This window comes from Bufo gargarizans, chromosome 10 (assembly GCF_014858855.1).
Source record: "Bufo gargarizans isolate SCDJY-AF-19 chromosome 10, ASM1485885v1, whole genome shotgun sequence".
Lineage (NCBI taxonomy): Eukaryota > Metazoa > Chordata > Amphibia > Anura > Bufonidae > Bufo > Bufo gargarizans.
This window is the reverse complement of record NC_058089.1, coordinates 67,200,381-67,221,715: the sequence shown is the minus strand read 5'-3', so window position 1 is coordinate 67,221,715 and position 21,335 is coordinate 67,200,381. Positions and strand designations below refer to the sequence as shown.

The following is a 21,335-nucleotide window of genomic DNA, read 5'->3' as shown; positions in this document are numbered from 1 at the left end:
CTCCTAAATGTCTTTATTTATAATGAATCGTTTTGTCTAGGGGGACAATCAGTGAAGGAGTTAAAATGGCGCTGTCAGATTTATTATCATGGAATCCGTCCGCCTAATGACACAGCAGCGCTTCTGGTCCTCATTCCTACCCTTCAGCTTGCGACTACGAGGCGAGGTGAACTCTGAAGCACAGGGACACAGCTTTGCTACCGGAAAAGATAGGCGTTTACATAGGGTCCTGTGCACTGCAGTGTCATTAGGACGACTGATTTCATGCCCATAAATCTGACAGTGACACTATAAATAGTTAAAAGCATTTAAGAGTTTATTTATAATATGTTAAAGGGTACTTTCACACTAGCGTTATTCTTTTCGGGTATAGGGTCTCAATACTGGAAAAAAAAAGTATCAGTTTTGTCCTAATGCATTCTGTATGGAAAGCAATCCGCTCAGTATGCATCAGGATGTCTTCTGTTCTGTCCCTTGTACGGTATTTGACCGGACAAAATACTGCAGCATGCTGCAGCTTTTTTTTTCCTAGCCAAAATCTTGGAACAATACCGCACTTACCGGATCCAGCATTCATTTCCATAGAGATGTATTAATGCCGGATCCGGTACCAAGTGTTCCAGACATTGCCGGATCAGGTTTTCCGGTCTGCGCATGCGCCGGCACATAGGAGGCGTGGGTTTCTCTTTTGAGCTTTAAAAAAAAGATTGAAATACCGGATCAGTTATTCCGGATTATACCAGATGAGACGGATCCGGTATTTCACTGGATCCGGAAAAAATTGCTTTCCGTTTGTATACGGATTGCCGGATCTGCCTGTTGGATTCCCAAAAAACCCTTTAATGAGAGCAGATGTAACAAGTCAATCAGCACTAGTGTAAGGGGCTTTTACACTGCTGGATACAAACTGTATGGGGATAAAAGTTTATTCTGAGAGCCACGGGAAGAAGCGAGGAGATTTGCTGCCATGTTTGAATTGGCCAATGATCTGGAACAAGCATTGTTATGAATGCTTATTTGGCCGGTTATTGGCACATATAAAAAAGGTGTTAGACATAAGAACCCTCCAGGAATGGGTCGGGAAGAGAAAGAAGGCGTTTTAGCACATACAAGATCATCAACACATTATTAGAGACGACAGGTAATCTCTTACTTGACGCAATCCAGTCTTTTGTAAAAGAATTTAATAGCTCTAGAAAGAGAAAAAAAAAAATGAAAACCAATTATTTAGATTCAAAGTCTATCATCCAGAACAGAAATGCAAGGCTTTATCAGGTCACATCCACAATCCTACAGAAAGGCAGACACTGGAGACGGAGCACTAGCTGGAAAAGATGGAGGTCCAGGCAAGAAAATATGGTATATCAAATAAAAGGCACTTAAAAGGAAACCCGTCACCGGGATTTTGTGTATAGAGCCGAGGACATGGGCTGCTAGAACATCCACAATACCCAGTTCCCATAGCTCTGTGTGCTTTTATTGTGGGGGGAAAAAAACTATTTGATACATTTGACTCATCTCATGTACAGGACTCGTCTCAGGTTAATTTGCATATGTATCAAATGTTTTTTTCCACAATAAAAGCACACAGAGCTACGGGGACTGGGTATTGCGGATTTGCTAGCGGACATCTAGCAGCCCATGTCCTCAGCTCTATACACAAAATCCCGGTGACAGGTTCCCTTTAATATATTGTCCATATTGCCTCTTTTGCTGGCTTGACCTTTTCCATCACATTATACACTGCTTGTATCCAAGGGTTACGACCACCCAGTAATCCAATAGCAGCGGACGTGCTTGCAAACTATAGGAAAGGGTGCTGGCCTCTCTGGTGGCTGGGACCGCGGGAGTACGCATAGGCTTGTGCTTTTTTTTTCTATAGTGTGCAAGTATGGCCATGGCTGCTAGATTACTGAGTGGCTGTAACCCCTGGCTACAAGCAGTATATAATGTGATGGAAAAATAAGTCAAGCCAGCAAAGGAGGCAATATTGAGAATCACAAAACATTAGTAAGTGGCTTATATTAACTTAAAGCGAACCTTTCACCCGCATTTCACTTAATAAACTATCAAAAGTACCTTATAGATCATCCTCATTGTGTTATCATACAGTCTTGTCCCACTTTTCTGCCATGTATATGCATGAAAAAAAATCGCCTTATAAAGTACTCTTCTCCAGCTCCACAAGTCACGATAGAAGTCAAGGGGGTAGCCCTTCCCTCACTCCAGGCTGTAACTCCCCTGCCCTAACCCCGCCTCTATGCAGTCTAATTGACACCCAGCTCAGTCGCCGGGACCGCGCATGCGCCGTCGGCCTCAGGAGCAGCTCGATCCCGTCTATCGCGCGGACTCAAGCGCGATCCTGCAATTCAGTTTTACCCTATAGAGATGCAGACATGCACGGCTAGATTGACGCTACCATGTCCACAATATACCTGTCCCATATCCGAGTGGTTTTATTGTGTGTAAAAAAAGGAATTAAAAAAATATATATAATAATTAAATATAAAGCAAAAGTTTGGACACACCTTCATTCAAAGAGTTTTCTTTATTTTCATGACTATGCAAATTGTAGATTCACACTGAAGGCATCAAAACTATGAATTAACACATGTGGAATTATATACATAACAAAGTGTGAAACAACTTAAAATATGTCATATTCTAGGTTCTTCAAAGTAGCCACCTTTTGCTTTGATTACTGCTTTGCACACTCTTGGCATTCTCTTGATGAGCTTCAAGAGGTAGTCACCTGAAATGGTTTTCACTTCACAGGTGTGCCCTGTCAGGTTTAATAAGTAAGATTTATTGCCTTATAAATGGGGTTGGGACCATCAGTTGTGGAGAAGTCAGGTGGATACACAGCTGATAGTCCTACTGAATAGACTGTTAGAATTTGTATTATGGCAAGAAAAAAAGCAGCTAAGTAAAGAAAAACGAGTGGCCATCATTACTTTAAGAAATTAAAGTCAGCCAGTCCGAAAAATTGGGAAAACTTTGAAAGTGTCCCCAAGTGCAGTCACAAAAACCATCAAGCTCTACAAAGAAACTGTCTCACATGCGGACCGTCCCAGGAAAGGAAGACCAAGAGTCACCTCTGCTGCGGAGGATAAGTTCATCCGAGTCACCAGCCTCAGAAAATCGCAGGTTAAGAGCAGCTCAGATTAGAGACCAGGTCAATGCCACACAGAGTTCTAGCAGCAGACACATCTCTAGAACAACTGTTAAGAGGAGACTGTGTGACTCAGGCCTTCATGGTAGAATATCTGCTAGGAAACCACTGCTAAGGACAGGCAACAAGCAGAAGAGACTTGTTTGGGCTAAAGAACACAAGGAATGGACATTAGACCAGTGGAAATCTGTGCTTTGGTCTGATGAGTCCAAATTTGAGATCTTTGGTTCCAACCACCGTGTCTTTGTGCGACGCAGAAAAGGTGAACGGATGGACTCTGCATGCCTGGTTCCCACCGTAAAGCATGGAGGAGGAGGAGGTGTGATGGTGCTTTGCTGGTGACACTGTTGGGAATTTACTCAAAATTGAAGGCATACTGAACCAGCATGGCTACCACAGCATCTTGCAGCGGCATGCTATTCCATCCGGTTTGCGTTTAGTTGGACCATCATTTATTTTTCAACAGGACAATGACCCCAAAGACACCTCCAGGCTGTGTAAGGGCTATTTGACCATGAAGGAGAGTGATGGGGTGCTGCGCCAGATGACCTGGCCTCCACAGTAACCGGACCTGAACCCAATCGAGATGGTTTGGGGTGAGCTGGACCACAGAGTGAAGGCAAAAGGGCCAACAAGTGCTAAGCATCTCTGGGAACTTCTTCAAGACTGTTGGAAGACCATTTCAGGTGACTACCTCTTGAAGCTCATCAAGAGAATGCCAAGAGTGTGCAAAGCAGTAATCAAAGCAAAAGGTGGCTACTTTGAAGAACCTAGAATATGACATTTTCAGTTGTTTCACACTTTTTTGTTATGTATATAATTCCACGCGTTAATTCATAGTTTTGATGCCTTCAGTGTGAATCTACAATTTTCATAGTCATGAAAATAAAGAAAACTCTTTGAATGAGAAGGTGTGTCCAAACTTTTGGTCTGTACTAATATATTTTATGTGAAGGAGCCCAGCACCACCTGTATCCACGAATCTCCTCCTTGCTCATGAAGTCAGATCGCCGTAATCTCCTGATGCGCGAGCTTGCACATGCGCAGTTCCTTCCCTGAGGCTGATGTCAGCACAGGGAAGGAACAGTATGCTGGCAATGCACATGCGCAAGCTTGCGAGATTACGGCGATCTGACTTCGTGAGCAAAGAGGAGATTCGTGGGTACAGGCGGTGCTGGACTCCTTCACAGGGGGGCGTGGCTGGACTCCAGAACGGTTAGTACAGCAGTAAAAAGAGGTGACCGAATCCCTATAAAGGGATTGTGCAGCCAATACGTATTGATGATCTATCCTACTGATGGCTAACCTCCGGAACTGCAACTGTGGCGAAACTACTACTTCCAGAATGCTCCGTTCATTTCTATGGACTTCTGAGAACAGCCAAGCAAGTGTACATTTTGGAAGTCATAGTTTTGCCACAGCTGGAGTGCCGGAGGTTAGCACTCTCAGAGCCATCCTCAAGATAGGTCATCAATACCGGATTGGTGCGGGTCTGACTCCCGGCACCCATGCCGATCAGCTGTTTGAAGAGATGGTGGAACTGGTATGAGTGCTACCTCCACTACAAGATTACACTGCCCATTGTCTTGGAGACGCAGTGTGATTACAAGTGCTTGTTCCAAGTTTGCTTTAAAAAAGGTGTCTGCAACCAGCAACCTCCCTATCCAAGCAGACACACAGCTGTGGTTGACTTCAATAAAATCCATTATCATTTTGGAGATCCGAGGCTCTGTTCCCAAGTTATGATATTTAGAAAAAAAATAGATTTTTGGTGCAACAAAGACATCACCGTTTCTGTCCTTGCACCCAAGCTCCACACATTTCTGTGGTCAGACCCTCTCTGGCCCTGTCAATCAAAACAATCAGGCTGGCCACAGAAATGAGTGAAGATCGGGTGCAACAAAAGCAACGGTGACACCTTAATTGCACCAATAGTCTAATTTGTATATTAAAAAGGGTATCTTTAAAAAAAAACTGTTTAAATCAGGTGAACCAGAGCTTTGTCTCTATTTAAACGGCGCAAGAGAGACTTATAGGCCATACATGCTCCTCTGGAATTCTTGGAAGAAAGGGATGTAAAAATCTCCTCACGCCGACTAAGGAGCTCTCTTCCCCAAGGAGAGATGGTACTCCCCAAATCCTGACTCTCACCTGATTAGGGGGCAAACACCCTGAAACAGCTGTCTGATGTTAAATAGGCCAATACCTCATCTACAGTCACGTCTCAAGGCCCATTTAACCGCCTCCGGACCGCCTAACGCAGGATCGCGGTCCGGAGGCGGCTGTCTCAGGCAGAGTGACGCATTGGTGTGTCATCTCGCGAGAGGCGAGACTTCCTGTGAACGTGCGCACACAGGCATCTCCTCCTCCCTGGCTGTGAGCTGTCCAATCACAGCAGAGAGAATCACAGCCAGGGAGAAAAAGAAAACCTCACCTTCTCCTTGGCTGTGAGGCTCTCCGCTGGAAGGAGACACCCATTGAGAAACAGTGTCCTTTTTTCCATGCTGGAGATGTTTTTAAAAGGATGAAATAAATGTAAGTTTTTATGGAGTTCTGGATCACTTTGTTGTTTAATAGAACAGTCCTATCCATGTCGTTAATGTGGACAATAATAGGACATATTCTATTTTGCGGAATGGACATATGAAAACCGAATACTCATGGAGCAACATCCTTTTTTTTTTTTTCGCAAACAGAACGAACACAAAGAAAATACAGTCATGTGCATGAACCCTTATATGGGAGAAAAAAAATAAAAATCTAAAGATTGCACATTTAGGTCCCCTAGAGGAACTGAATGAAAAAAAAAAAATATATATATTATATATATATATATATATATATATATATATAACACACCAAGGTTTTAGACAAGAAAAAAATATAAGAATTTTTTTTTTTTCCATCAGACCTCAGATTAGACATTTCGACCAAACATCACAGCTTTATGCTGTCAGGTCACAATTTTATTTATTTTTTTAATCGGCATGTTTGGTACCCAGACCTGGACTTCTTCACAGAAGTTCGGGATCGGTGTTATGTAAATTTTATTATTTTCCCTTATAACATGGTTATAATGGAAAATAGCATTCTTAATACAAAATGCCAAGTAAATTAGGAATGGAGGGGTTAAAAAAATATATATTAAACTCACCTCATCCACTTGTTCGTGCAGCCCGGCTTCTCTTCTTTCTTCTTCTTTGAGGACCTGGGAAAAAAGGACCTTTGGTGACGTCACTGCGCTCAACACATGGTCCATGTGATGAGCGCAGTGACGTCAAAGATCCTTTTCTCCCAGGTCCTCAAAGAAGAAGAAAGAAAAGAAGCCGGGCTGCACGAACAAGTGGATGAGGTGAGTTTAATATTTATTAATTTTTTTAACCCCTCCATCCCTAATTTACTTAGCATTCTGTATTAAGAATGCTATTATTTTACCTTATAACCATGTTATTAGGGAAAATAATAAAAATCGGGTCCCCATCCCAATCGTCACCTAGCAACCATGCGTAAAAAAATAAAAATAAAAAAAAAATAAAAAAATACACCGCACCTGCTTACAGATGCTTGCGATTTTCATGCAGCCCCATTCACTTCTATGGGCCTGCGTTGAGTTTAAAAAAAACAAAACAAAAAAAACACACACACGAATTATAGAGCATGCTGCAATTTTCACGCAATGCACAATTGATGCGTGAAAATCACTGCTCATGTGCACAGCCCCATAGAAATGAATGGGTCCGGATTCAGTGCGGGTGCAATGCGTTCAGCTCACGCTCGTGTGAAAGGGACCTTAGGGTTTATGCACACAGCCGCTGCCCAGCAGTGCCCGTATTGCAGCCTGAAAACAGCGGGTCCACAATATGCGAGCATCAGCCGTGTGCACATTGTATCACAGAAGCAGACTTATTCACTTGAACATGTTCTATTTTTTTTGCGATGCACACAGATCACATATTCATTAGAGTTGAATGGGTCTGGATCTGTCCGCAGAATCCACACGGATCTTGCCCGCAATTTGCAGTCGCCAATGTACGGAACAGCCGACCAAAGGCCATGTGCAAGAGGCGTTAGGCCAGACACAGCATGTGCTAGTGAGAGGCCCCGTTCTGATTTCCACTCCTCTGACAGGATCGCACATCATTACACTGATTTATAATGCTGTGTAACCCTTTAGAGAATGCATACTTCTCCTTCCAGGTGTATCCACTTCTTGTTTTGGCTGAAAATCCTGCAGACAGATCTGCTTCAAATCCTTGTGCAAGAAACTCTGTGTGAACCCAGCCTTAGGGTGCATTCAGACAACAGTATTCAATTTGTGGTCTGCAAATTGCGGATCTGCAAAATACAGATGTGGTCCATGTGCATCCCACACTTTTCAAAGGCCCCACTGAAATAATGCTTATTCCTATGGACAATAGGACATGTTCTATAATTTGCTGCTCAGTCACATTGTTGCCGATAGAACACAGATGACATCCATGTGCTGTCGGAATTTTTGAAGCCCCATAAAAATAAAATCGGTCAACGTGTAATCGACAAAAAATGTGAATTGGCCTGAAAATATGGTCGTGTGAATGCACGCTTACGGTAGGTGAACCACGTCCTTAGAGGCATAGACAGACTGAAGATGATGGGCGTCTTTCTTTACTGGCTGCCTCTGGAGCTCAGTGTGCTTCTGAGCTCAGTGCAGAGGCCCCTTCCGCATCCAGGGTTCAGAACATGAACACTACAGAAAGCTCAGCATCTCAGCCACATCTTCCCTCCAGGACATGGCAAGTGCATTTCTTACCACAGTCATAACAGAATTCATTTATGAAGTGCTTGAGCGCCACTGCATGCATCAATTTTAGCTTATTAGTCAGCATTCCTCACTGGACTGACTAGGCATCAATTTACATAGTCTTCGCACAAACTGTGCTGTAATCAATAAATGTCTCATGTTCTGGATTTGATGTGTGCCGTTTCTCCTCTCTTTGCTGTCAGGAACATGAGCATTCTGAGTCCTAGGTCTGTGGATAAGGCTCACGAGTGATTGGCCACGGCAGTGACCTGCTTACGTCATGAGAAATTTAACTGGATGCTGACGTCAAAGGAGCCCAGCAGAGTATTGAGGCCTGCAGAAGAGCCAGGAAGCAGGCAAGTCATCTTTCCTTTACAGGTCCATCTGAATGGGGAGGTTCACCAGATTCCAGATTTTATGGAACGTCTGGACCATAATAAAACAGTCCTAACCTAATTTTTGTCGGGACAAGGTAACAAAAAAAATAGCAAATTGCACATTTTTTTTCTGTTGCGTCGTTCACCGCATAGGAGATATTTTTAAATATTTTAATAGTTCACACTTTTTCGGGCGTAGCGATATGTAATTTTTTTTATTGTTTAGATATTTTATATCTAAAATTGGGCAAGGGGTGATTTAAACTTAATATTTTGGTGTTTGATAAAAAAAAAAAAAAATTCAGTTTATTTAATAACTGGGATCTTTCATCCCTTGTACTATTCACCCTATTAGAGATCCATCAGGGTGAATAGGACCTCACACTGTCCCCGCTGCCCTGTGCAGACAGCAGCAGGGAGATTACCATGGCAGCCAGGGCTTCAGTAGTGTCCTGGCTGCCATGGTAACCGATCGGAGCCCCAGGATTACACTGCTGGGGCTCCGATCAGAAGCTGCCGCTGCCACCAATTATTATAATACTTGAAGGGGTTGGGGCGCACTCCGCCACCAATGATTCTACTTTATAATACTGGGGTTGGGAAGGGGGGGGGGGGGGGTTGGTGCACTGTGTCACCAATGACTATAGTTTATACCCGGCACCCAGCCTCTATGACTGCGCGCTGCGATCCGCCGCTATTAACTCCTCCCAAAAGTGGGAGAAAAATGCCCCTGCGTCTTATGGGGCGAATACTAATGAGCATTCATTAGTATCGGGAGGAGGTGAAGGCTCTGTACTCACTGCTTCCTGGTCCTTGGCTGTGTGCGTCAGGTCACAGCCGCGGCAGGAAGAAGAGCAAGCGCAGGCATCCAGGAGCAGGAGAGGTAAGGGTTTATTTTTTTTATTTGCGCTGCTGGCTGACAGGCCATCTATCAGCCCCCAGCCATCTATCTGAAGCATTGGGGGGCTGATCTGAGGTCTGATTGGCGCTGTAAGCTGAGGTCTGACTGCGGGCCTCATCTAAAAATGTGATAAAAAATATTTTTTCCTATTGCCCCCCTCTAAAACCTAGGTGCGTCCTCTCTGGGTTTTTTTGTATTTTGCATTATTTCCACTATAAAGCCTCATTCACACGTCCGTGCTCAAATCCGTGACCAGGTGGTCAGTGATGAATCCGTGAAGCTGTCCGTTAAGGATCCGTGTTTCACTGACACTGAACAGCTGAAAAATAATTTTCAAAAGCATCTCTTCTTAATGATCCGTGAAACACGGATGCAACACTGATGGCTTCCGTGGTTTTCACAGACTCATTGACTATAATGGCCGTGATGGATCCGAGAACACAGACCAAGATAGGACATGCATCCGTGCTGAAAACCCAGATGTGTGAATACACACATTAAAATGAATAGGGGGAATTGTGTGAATCGGATGTATTTGAAGGCATCAAAGTTGGGAGGTGTAGGGTGAAGGCGGCATTGTTCGCCGACGACATAATATTGTTCTTAGCCCGCCCGAAGCAACATCTGGGGAAGGTTATGGAATTGCTAAGTGACTTCGGGAAATACTCGGGATATGCAGTGAATAGGAGTAAATGTGAATTACTTCCGTTGGCCCAAGGCGACGATGGGAGAGATGTGGACACAGGGATGTACGGTATCGCTAAACCGTCGACCCAGATTACTTATCTAGGGGTCAAAATAGGGAAGTCGCCACATTCAATTTATAGGCTGAATTACCCGCCCTTGTTTACCAAGATTAAAAAAGATCTGGAGAGGTGGGTGAACCTACCTCTATCCTTAATGGGTCGTTGTCAGCTGATTAAGATGATGGGGGCGGCAAAGTTAATGTACCCTCTACAGACAATACCGATCCTGTTGCGACATGCAGATGTTAGTGACCTAGAGAAAAAATTTACCGGATTCTTGTGGAGAGGGAAGAAGGCAAGAATAGCGTTAAAAAAGTTGAAGGTTAAGAAGGAGCAGGGGGGTCTTAATTTCCCAGACTTGAGGGGATATAATTTAGCGTGTCTTAGCAGACACATACTAGACTGGGCAAATGGGACTTCATTTTACTCAAATCTGGGTGTCGAGAGCCAGTTGGCAGCTCCATGGAACCTAGTAGCCCTCCTTCACACACAGGTGTCGAGGCTCCCTTGTGTGGCAAGAAGGTCCCTTATTCTTAGGGACACAATCATTGCTTGGAAAAATGTGAGGAAGCTTTTTGGCCTGTCCTATCTGTTCTCAAAACACCTTCCTATACGAGGTAACCCTAACTTTCCTCCTGGCTATAGCGAAAAATCCTTCCAAGAGTGGGTGAGCAAGGGAATTATAAAGATGGGGGACCTGATGCACGAGAAAGAGACCAGATGGGCATCATTGGAGGAGTTAATAGAGAAGAGGGGTCTGCAGAAAACGGCACAATTCCCATATAGGCAAGTTCATAGTTATGTGAGAAGTATTATAAGGGATATCTCCAAAGAAGGACAAAGGAATAAGTTTGACGCCTTTCTGGGTCAGAAGTGTAGGAGGTCCATTTCAGAAATCTATAATGTTCTTAGGGCAACCTGGGAGGATCAACTGGTAGCGGGCATGTTCAGGAAATGGGAAAAACAATTGGAAATAATGGACTTAGAGCCCATCGCTCGGGCAGGTATGCAGGCGCTATATCGTGCAGTACCAAACGAAATGATGAGGGAAACGCAATTCAAGATTCTACACAGGGCGATTTATGGATTTACTTTTTCGCCCTCTCAAGCTAGGCCGGATAGAATAACGGCATGCCCAAAATGTAATCTATCAGGAGCAGACTTGTTGCATGGTTTATGGGTATGTCCCAGCGTAGCTGGATTTTGGGCTCAGGTGTCTGCAATTATGAAACAGCTGGGTAATACCCGGAACAAATTATCGCCTCAGTTGATCATATTCCAGGCTGAGGGAAAAGAAACATCTGATGATGGAACGGATAGAGAGTGGAGGGGTTTGTCCGTTCTGGATCACAAGATTCTGTTAGAGGCAAAACGCTGCATATTGACGCGTTGGTTGTTGGCGACTGTCCCCAGTGCCGAAATGCTACTGAACCGACTGAAACAGATATTGAATCTAGAATGGAGGGATGCGACTACCAGGAAAGAAATATTAGGTAAAAAATGGTATAAAGTGTGGAGGAGCTTTCTGGTCCAGTACATTACCAATTCAGAATATCCAACATTGATGGGACCTTTCAGACTTACAGCTTGGTATTTACAGGAGGATTTGAAGGGTCGATTGGGTGTATTGAAGGTGTGAGGATGTGAATGAGTAATCTTATGGAATTGACCAATGAATGTTCTAGCAGCCGAGACGTTCAAAATGGACAAAAGTGGGGGGGGGGGGGGGCAGGGAGGGGTAGGGGGCCTTGGGGGAGGGGCGCTTCTAGGGGGAAGATATAGAAGACAACGATAATAAAGGTTCTCACTGATGTTAGCGATATGGGGGTAGTTATCCTCAAAATTTTTGCACAACCAAAATGATTTGGTTCATAAGTTGGATATGACAGTTTTTTGGAGGGCATAGAGGGGGGAGAGGGATAGGGAGGGGGGGAAAGGGAGAAAAAGTGAAAAAATTGGGGAAAGTACTGGTATTTTCTTATCATTCTGACATGTTTTTTTTCACATGCTGTAATCGAAATGACTGATGCAATGACTTTTGACTAGTAATTGTTTTTGACTACAGCTTACTTGTACTTTTCCTGAATAAAAGTCTATTTAAAAAAAAAAAAATGAATAGGGACGTGTGCTGTCCGCGGAGAACACGTGAAACACCGACATGTGAACGAGGCTTTACTGGGCCAAAGGAGCCCCCGTTACAGGGGGAAGACAAAATAAATAAATGAAAAAAATAAAGCAGCCCCCACACGGCAGCTTCCAGCCCTGCACCCGGGGAGTCTAAACTATAGTTTCTCTCTAAAGAAAAACGATCCTGGTGGAGCGGAGAAATCACCTGAATTGATACTTTAGTTGCACTTTGTCAGGGTACTTTCACACTTACGTTATTATTTTCCGGTATTGAGTTCCGTCCTAGGGGCTCAATACCGGAAAAAGACGCTTCAGTTCTATCCCCATGCATTCTGAGGGGAGAGCAATCCCTTCAGGATGCCTTCAGCTCACTCTTACGGTATTTGGCTGGAGAATATACCGCAACATGTCGGCTAAAATTCCAGAACACTACCGCACTTGCCGGATCCTGCATTAATTTCCGGCAAAACGGATCCGGTTTCCCGGTCTGCACATGCACAGACCTTTAAAAATGTGAAAATAAATAACTATCAGATCCGTTTTTCCGGGTGACACCAGAAAGATGGATCCGGTATTGCAATGCATTGTGAGACAGATCCGCATCCGTCTACAAATGCTATCCGTTTGTGCACATTTTTTTTCCGGATCCGGCAGACTGTTCCAGGAACGGAACTGCCTGCCGTTTCCTCACAACGCAAGTGTGAAAGTACCCTAATATAAAAAAAAAAAAATCATAATAATTACAAAAACTGTGAAAAACATTATCTCCAGGTATTAGAAAGCAAGTACAGCAATAGTGGCTGGCCCGGGGGTGGCAAGTGGCCCAGGCCTGAACTGGCCACACACATGGATATGGTGGTCGCCAGCTCCTTGCACTCTCACAGCAGCTGAAGCACAGGCCCTGTTCAGCAGGGGGTGCCCCGAGACGGAAGAAGAGTACCAACACCTCCCAGGTGCACCCTAATAACCTACCTGGATGTTACATAACTAGGAAACACGGACATATGGCTATCTGAAGCAGCTACGGACACCGTGCACCACGGGCCGGACTACCGGACTCCTCTTACCTTCCATATTCGGCGCCGCTGTGAGGCCAGCACTCAGCCCCTTCAGGTTCTAAAACACTCGCTCTTTTCTTCAACTACACTTTTCCTTCGTTAGGCACACGCCCCCTTACACACCCATTGACCCACAATCCCTTACAACGCTGCGGAAATACCCATCTGACGTAATTCGTGGACCGCCCTGAATACTGCGCCTGCTCCTTTCCCACACTGCGCCGCCCATTTTTTAGGTTACAGCCAATCAGCTGCCTGTAAGCCTCATTCCTTCGTTCATCATTTAGACAACAATGCGCGCTCCGGGAAGTCGCTAGGGGTGGGAGGAAAATAAACTCTGGTTTTCAAAACGTAAAAATGTCCAGTCCTAGTTTTAAAAGTGATCTGTAAGTGACGCGGTTGTTTTGGTCGCCATGTTTGGTAGTCGCAGGCAGAAGAACTGTTGTTTTGTGGTGGGGTTTGAACTGTTGATTGAAAATTGCTAAATAAGACGCCTTGTTCTGGGGCTCCTAAGTTGAAATAATGAAGGGATTTGTGCTCACAATGTTTGTGAAATTATTATTGAAGTATAAAATAGTGAATAATTTTTAAAGGGCTTATCCAGGATATTTCTGTTGATGGCCTATCCTGGAGGGGCAGAGAGGCCACTGAGCTCTGTACACGACCGTTGTTTCATTCCGTGTCCATTGTTCCGTTTTTCGTGATTTTCTACGGTCTATTGAAAACCCGGCTAATGCACCGTTTGTCATCCGCGTCTGTGATCCGTGGTTCCAGTCAGTCAAAAGAAAATATAACCTGTCCTATTTTTTTCACGGAAAACTGTTCGCGGACCTATTAAAGTCAATGGGTCCATGATAAAAACGCGGAGGAACACAAGATTGTCATCCGCGTCCGTTTTTTTCCTATAATTTGCATGGCAAACTTGACTTAGACTTTTTTTTTTACTTTCCTTCATGTCTGGTGATCCTCCAAAAATAAAGGAAGGCACATGGAAACAAAAATGGATCACGGAACCCCATTTTGCGAAACGGAACACAACAACGGTCGTGTGCCTGAGGCCTTATGCTGTATATTAGGTGGAAAAATACTTCTACTCCATCCTTAATCAAATATAAACCTGCATATATTGTACATATGATAAAAAAAACTAAAACACAAAGCATGTTCAAACCTTATTACCAACTAAGGGTGCTTTCACACTAGCGTTTTTCTTTTCCGGCACAGAGTTCCATCCTAGGGGCTCAATACCGGAAAAGAACTGATCAGTTTTATCCTAATGCCTTCTGAATGGAGAGCAATCAGTTTAGGATGCATCAGGATGTCTTCAGTTCAATCATTTTGACTGATCAGGACAGAGATTAGGGTACTTTCACACTTGCGGCAGGACGTATCCGACAGGCTGTTCACCCTGTCGGATCCGTCCTTCCGCTATTTCGCCTGACTGCCGCTCCGTCCCCATTGACTATAATAGGTAAGGGGGTGGAGGTCCGGCGCAGTGAGAGGCCACCGGACTAAAAAGTCGGACATGCAGGACTTTTAGTCCGGAGGCCTTTCACCGTGCACTGCCGTGCTGCACCGGAGCTCTGCCCCGTCCCCATTATTGTCAATAGGGACAGAGCGGCGGCACAGCGAAATAGCGGAAGGACGGATCCGACAGGGTGAACAGCCTGTCAGATCCGTCTTGCCGCAAGTGTGAAAGTAGTCTAAAACCGCAGCATGCTATGGTTTTGTCTCAGACAAAATAAAACTGAGGACTTGCCTGAATGCCGGATCCGTAATTTTTTCCATAGGAATGTATTAGTGCCAGATCCAGCATTCAAAATACTGGAATGCCGGATCTGTCCTGCGCAGACCGAAATAAAGGGAGAAAACGTTTTCTCTCCAGCTTACCGGGATGGCGATGGGGGCCAAATGCACCCCCAGTTTAGCCAATTTGTATATGGTGCTTGGGAAAAGTTAGCGATTGAACCCCTTCTAAAAGCAGTCCAGGAAGGAGGCACGTTCATATTGTGGAAGCGCTTTATCGACGATTGGAAATTTACTAGTGAAATGAGCCCAGTAGTATTAATTTCTTGGATCTGACCATTTTTTTGGAGGAAGGTCAGCTTAAGACAAAAACGTACTTCAAACCAACTGATGTGAATGGCTACATCGATATGCAGAGCTGCCACCATGCCCCCTGGAAACAAAATATTCAGAAGGGACAATTTATACGTGTCCCTCGTAACTGCACTGAGGGCAGAGACTACAGGGAACAAAGTAGGGTGATTCAGAAGAGGTTTGAAGAGAAGGGATATAACCCCGAGGCTTTGGAGAAGATCAGGAAAGAAGTGGAAGAATGGGATGGGGGGTTAAAAACACAAATAGAAATTAGGAAACAGACAAGGAGAATAAAATGTTGGACTTTACTTTAAATTTACCTTCCTCACCCAATATAACACGCAGGTAGGACCGTTAAAGAACTCCTTGCAGAAAAATTGGTTCATCTTAAAAAATGACCCAGTGCTGGGACAGGTCATCCCCGAGCGGCCGAGAGTGCTATATAAAATAGCACCAAACCTGCGAGGTCCCTTGGTACATAGCTGCATAGTGAAAAATAAAAAACCAAGTAGGGATCAGTTCACCTGGTGCAGTTTCTGCGGTGTTTGCAGAAACCGCACCAGAGAGGACAAGAAGAGAAAAAAGCAGCAGGAAGTTGTATCGAAAGGAGGACAGGTACATAAGATTAAAGGTGAAATGTTGTGTGAGATGATGGGGGTTATCTACATGCTGGAGTGCCCTTGCGGGCTCCAGTATGTGGGTAGAACCCTTCGTGAACTGAAGACCCGACTGCAGGAGCATATAGGGAATATTAGGAAAGGCAAAGAGGATCACAGTGTCCCACTGCACTTCAAGCTTATGCATGGAAAAAATCCGGCGGGCTTGAGGTTTAGTGGTTTGGAGAAGGTGGAGAGGAATTGGCAAGGAGGGGATCCTGTTGCCAACATTAACCGCAAGGAAGTTGGATGGATATATAGATTGGGGACCTTGAAACCAGCAGGGTTAAATGCTGAGTTTGATTTGAAGCCGTGTTTGGTGGAATGAGGAAGAGTTGTAAGCGGGGGGTGTATTGCTGTCGTCACTGGATACCTGTTCAAGCTAACTATGCGGGGTTAAATGCTGAGCCGTTTCTGAAGCCGTGTTAAGTGGAATGAGGAGGAGTTGTGAGTGGGGGGGGGGGGGGTGTATTGCCGCTGTCATTGGATACCTGTTGATGCTCATTATGAATGAATAGAATATAGTGGGTTGTGATTGGCTCTAGGAAATCATGTGATCGGAGTGCAATCATGTGACTTTTCTATGAATGGAAAGGAGAGGGCTATTAGTTATGTGTGAAATATAAGCAGAGAAACAATTTTAACTTTGTGTCAGAATACCGCTAGCCTTTGTGGGCTCTAGGAAACTTTGTTTATTATTGTTTGAGTTCTAATGAGTATCCTAAAGGAATAAAAAAGGAAAAAGTTTTGTATAAATGGGCATAGATGAGATCGAGCACTAATAAATACTGCAGCTGTGAGAGAGGATACCATCGCCCCTGACGAAGCTGGACTGGCGAAAGCCGGGTCGGGTGGACTTTTGATGAGAATATATTGATTTTAAGGCTGAAATTTTTTGTCCTTTTTGTAAGTAGACTAAAAACTGCTATTTGCGGAACTATCTGATGGAACTTCACTATTGTGTTATAACTTCACTCTAGGGTGCAGGTGTACGTGAGTGCACCAGCCTCTGGAAACCGATTGTTTGGCTACAAGGTGAAACAACTGCGCATTTGGAATAAGAATCTGGGATTGGAATCCTATACTCATAGGCAGCGCGATGAACATTTACTGGAACTTGAAAAAATGTATTACAAAAATTCCTTTATCACAGAATAGATTCATAAAGTTTAGTCAAAAGTTTAGATTCACTTTCAAAGCTTACCACCTTTTTTGCTGGTAACCTACTGTCACGGCCTATGGTGTGTTTTGTGACACTTTCCTTCACTTGGTTGCCCGTGGCAACGTGTGGTGTTGTGTGCATGTGGTGGCAATGTCTCAGCCCTATGGCTGATCCCCAGGACATGGTTGCCACGCATGCCGTTGCCCGCGACAACAGGTGAAGTGTGGGTTTGTGTGTGTACTTCCCCTTTAAGTGGCCGTCTTCCCTTGCCTTGTGTTAGAAGGTTAACTCCCTTCTGTGTGTGTGATCACCTGGTGTGTCTGAGTGTGGGTGTGGCTACTTTGGGCTATAAAGCCTCTGCTGTTTTCAGTTAGCTGAGGGGTTCTTTAGCCATGGTTGCTGGAGACATCCTCCTGTTATACCATCTGCCAGTGGGGGCCACTCTTGTGGTCATAAGCTTTATGTATGGTGTTTAGTAGATGTCTCTTTGGTCTTTATTTATTGCAGCATATGGTTTCCTGGTTTATACATGGGTTCCAGGCTCTGTGTTGGTGGCAGGTAGGTGTGGTACTAGTCTCACTTACCTGCCATTGCCATGTTTCTGTTTCCCCTGTCTTTATAGCTTGGCCAGTGAGACTCCTGTTCGTCCGTATCTAGGAGGAACAGATAGTCTTACCCAGCTCCTAGTCCAGGGCCACCCTGATGGCTAGCAGGAATATTAGGTTCCAGAGTATGAGCCCTCCTACCATCAGGGTCGGCTCATACAGGCTAGAGGACAGGGTCAGAATTAGGGATTGTTAGGAGGTGACCTGATTCCTGTCCTGGCCATGCTCTGACCATCCATCTGCTGATACCGCACGGCTGAGGGTTTTCCCCATCCTCAGCCGTGACACCTACACCAACAGTATGGAACCGATTTTAATTCCCAAATATGATAGACTTATAGTCGGTTTAACCGTTTTTTCATTTTCCTTGGCCTATCAACAAGAAATCATCCAGATAAAGGGCTATAAAGTCTTAGGCTACATGCACATGACCGTTGTGTGTTTTGTGGTCTGCAAATTGCAAAGTCCATGGCATATTTTCCCATGGGTCCTGGCTTGGGGGCATCCCTCCAAAGTTTCTGGCCACCCGTGTCTCTTTAAGACCACTAGCCTGATTACTCAACATTACTAGTGGCCTACGACTTCTAAGGATGTCCATGATTTTGTTGCTGAGTGTTCTAGTTTTGCCCAGAACAAGACCCCAAAACAAAGACCTGTGGGACTTTTTCTTCTTTTGCTAGAGCCCCATGCCCAGTGGCAATATATTGCCATGGACTTTATCACTGATTTGCCTTCTTCCTCGGGATGCTCTGTGATCTGGGTGCTGGCCAACTGGTTTTCTAATATGGCACATTTTGTACCTCTGTCTGGTTTGCCTTCCTCGAGTCAACTGGTCAATTTATTCCTGAAGTATATTTTCCTGTTGCCCCTTCACGTCATGTCTAATTGAGGAGTGCAGTTCACGTCCAAGGTCTAGAGAGCTATCTGTAACTGACATCAAATTGGACTTTTCTTATGCTTAACATCTGTAACAGTGGCTGCTGTACACCGCTGTTCCCCCGCTTATTGCCGCGGTCCCGGGCACTGCGCTCAGCGGTGACCTGTGGTCGGTGCTTCCCATTTCACCGCTGGGGTCCTGGGCTCCTGGGCTCTGTTACTGTAGGTTGTATTGCTTTTGAGGATTCCGCTTCACAGCTTCCACTCAGCCCTGGACACAGCATGAGTTTGGCTGGCTTCGTGTTACACTGCTCTAAGGGCGGAGCGCATCACTCCCTGCGCTGTGTATGTTAGGTTAGGTGACCTCACTGACCAACCCTGTCTCTCCTGCAGGTATTTAAGTGGCTCAGCCCTCTTCCCAGATGCCTCAGTGTCAAGGTCCTTGAGTTTGCTGTTTCCTGATACTCTCTTGTGCGCCTGATTTATACTTTGTTCCTGGACTCTGCTTATCGTCTGATCCCTGCCTGCTTGCCTTGTCTCTCCTGTTGCTGATCCGGATTGCCTGCCCTGTACCTGTAAAGCCTGCCCTGACCTATTGCCTGTCTGATTACACCTCTGCCTCATCCTTCGGTACCTCACTGTTGGTCCTGGTTACGACCCGCCTGTCTGTCTACAAGTGTACTTCTGGTACCTACCCAGGTATCTCCTGGTCCACCTGGACCAGCTGCCACTGACTGGGGGATTGCTCTGGAGTAGCCCCTAACAACTACCCTAACTGCTGAGGTATATCCTCACCATCTGAAGCTCTAGTAAAAACCAGGTAGTTGCTTAGACACGCCCCTCCAGAGTATAGCCAGTCAGTGGCACAGTGGGTTCACACCCGCTAATCCATGACACCATCTGCAGACCAATGGGTAGGTGGCATACATTAATTAGGTTTTGGTCAACAATTTGATGACACTTTACTTCTGCATACCATGATAATTGGGCTGCTTTGCTTCCCTGGGCAGAATTTTCTTACAATAACCATCCCAGTGAGTCCACTGGTAAGACCTCTTTCTTCATAGTGCATGACCACCAATTATAGACTTCTCTTCCAGTAGCTGTCTCCTCTTGGGTTTCGGTAGTTGAGTCTACTGTCAATAACCACAGATCTGTCAAGAAATTAAAGCCTCTCTACCACACTTCTCTGCTCGCATGAAGAATCTCCCTGATTGCAAGAGCAGGACGCCACTTCAATTTTCTCCTGGGAACAAGGCCTAGCTTTTCTCAAGAAACAAGGTAGAAGGTACTATTGTACAAACTGGCACCCTGATTCATTGGCCCTTTCAAAGTGTTGAGACAATTGAATATGATTTGTTATAAGGTATGCCTTTCTGACTCTTTATGTATTCCTAACTCTTTTCACGTGTCCCTCCTCAAGCCTGTTGCATTCAATCATTATTCCAGAAGTTCTGCTCCTTCTTCTATTCTTATAGTCATGGAAAAGGTATACAAAGTCATAAATATTTTTGACATGAAGAAACTCAGTGATAAAAACTTCTTCCTGGTAGATTGGTAGGGTTTTGGTCCAGATATTTTTCTGAAGAAATTTTTGCAGTGATCCGGACCAAAGAAGAGAGGGTGAAAGGGAGGGGAGGGGCCCTTAGTCTACTCTTCTTACCTCAGTCTGGACCTGCCACCTGCTGTCTTCTTCTTATCTTGTCTTCTTCTCTAGGCCGTGGCACATGTCAAGACCAGCACCCATACCCTAATCTTCACCAGCCAACGGGCTACTTAAGGCACCTTAGCCTGTAGGAAGGTGCCTGAGCAATAGACTGTCTAGTTTGCAAGTTCTCTGAAAATGTGCCATAGTTTTGTGCGTTTGCCTGTGTACCAACTCTACCCATTTTTCCTGCTTTTGACCTTTCACTGCCTGACTTGACCTCTGTATTAACCCTGAGCTTCCCACCATGACTATGGACTGTTTAGCCAACTGCACATACTCTGCCTGGCATGACATCGGCCTGTCTCTAACTATGGCTTTGTCTGAGTCCTCGGTGCTCCGTACCGGTGTCTCTTGACCCCCGTGGGTCAGCAGTCAACCAAACAGAGACTATTCCGGGAGGCAACAGACTAATGGTGCAGTGATGTCCAGATCCCTGTACAGGAGTTAAAGGGTGGAAACCAGGGAACTGCCAACATAATAGCCGTAGGAGTAGTTCCAAGTCCAATCTGTTCGGTTGACACAGTGGTTTCACACCCACTGCCGTAACAGGTTTATGATGTCCTACCAATGTAGTACTTTGAACATGGACATTGTATCAAATATATCACGTTTTACTTTTGTTGTGGAGTGTATTGATTCAGTTTGTGCCCTAAATTGGCTGCCTTGGTATATACGATTGGTGGTTCTTTTGGTAAGGCTGGCCCTATTATATTATTTTGACACAACGGGTGTCAATGTTTTGTACAGTACAACGGGTGTCAATGTTTTGTACAGTGCTTTTTACCTTTTTATACTGTGTATTATATGTCAATATAATCTTTCCCATGTTTGTTCTTTCTTTGGTAGATGTCTGTTGATTATTATTTTTTTGAGAACGATGCTCTGTCCATCTCTCCTACCTTTGTTAAAGCATCCCATAAGCAGTCCTAGGATATATCTTAATACACCAAAAAGTACCTCCATATCACTCAATGACATGAACCAAATATCTGATACAAATCCATATTACCTACAAATGATATATCAGTCATAATGATGTCAATGAATAACAACAATCTTTATTAAAG

The 21,335-nt window shown here is 44.7% G+C and overlaps 1 protein-coding gene across 3 annotated transcripts in view; it reads right to left on the bottom strand.

Moving 5' to 3' along the window:
* Positions 1–13,299, bottom strand: part of RELA (RELA proto-oncogene, NF-kB subunit) — a 71,005-nt gene extending 57,706 nt beyond the window's left edge. For 2 of the 3 annotated variants that reach the window (XM_044269780.1, XM_044269781.1), the window contains exons 1-2: positions 13,171–13,299; positions 1,154–1,192 (exon numbers count right to left, since the gene is read on the bottom strand). In XM_044269780.1, coding sequence (XP_044125715.1) covers positions 1,154–1,192; positions 13,171–13,177 — 46 coding nt within the window. In that variant the 5' untranslated portion in view covers positions 13,178–13,299. The remainder of the gene's footprint in view (positions 1–1,153; positions 1,193–13,170) is intronic. The other variant, XM_044269782.1, reaches the window with a different exon arrangement.
* Positions 13,300–21,335: the final 8,036 nt, after the last annotated feature.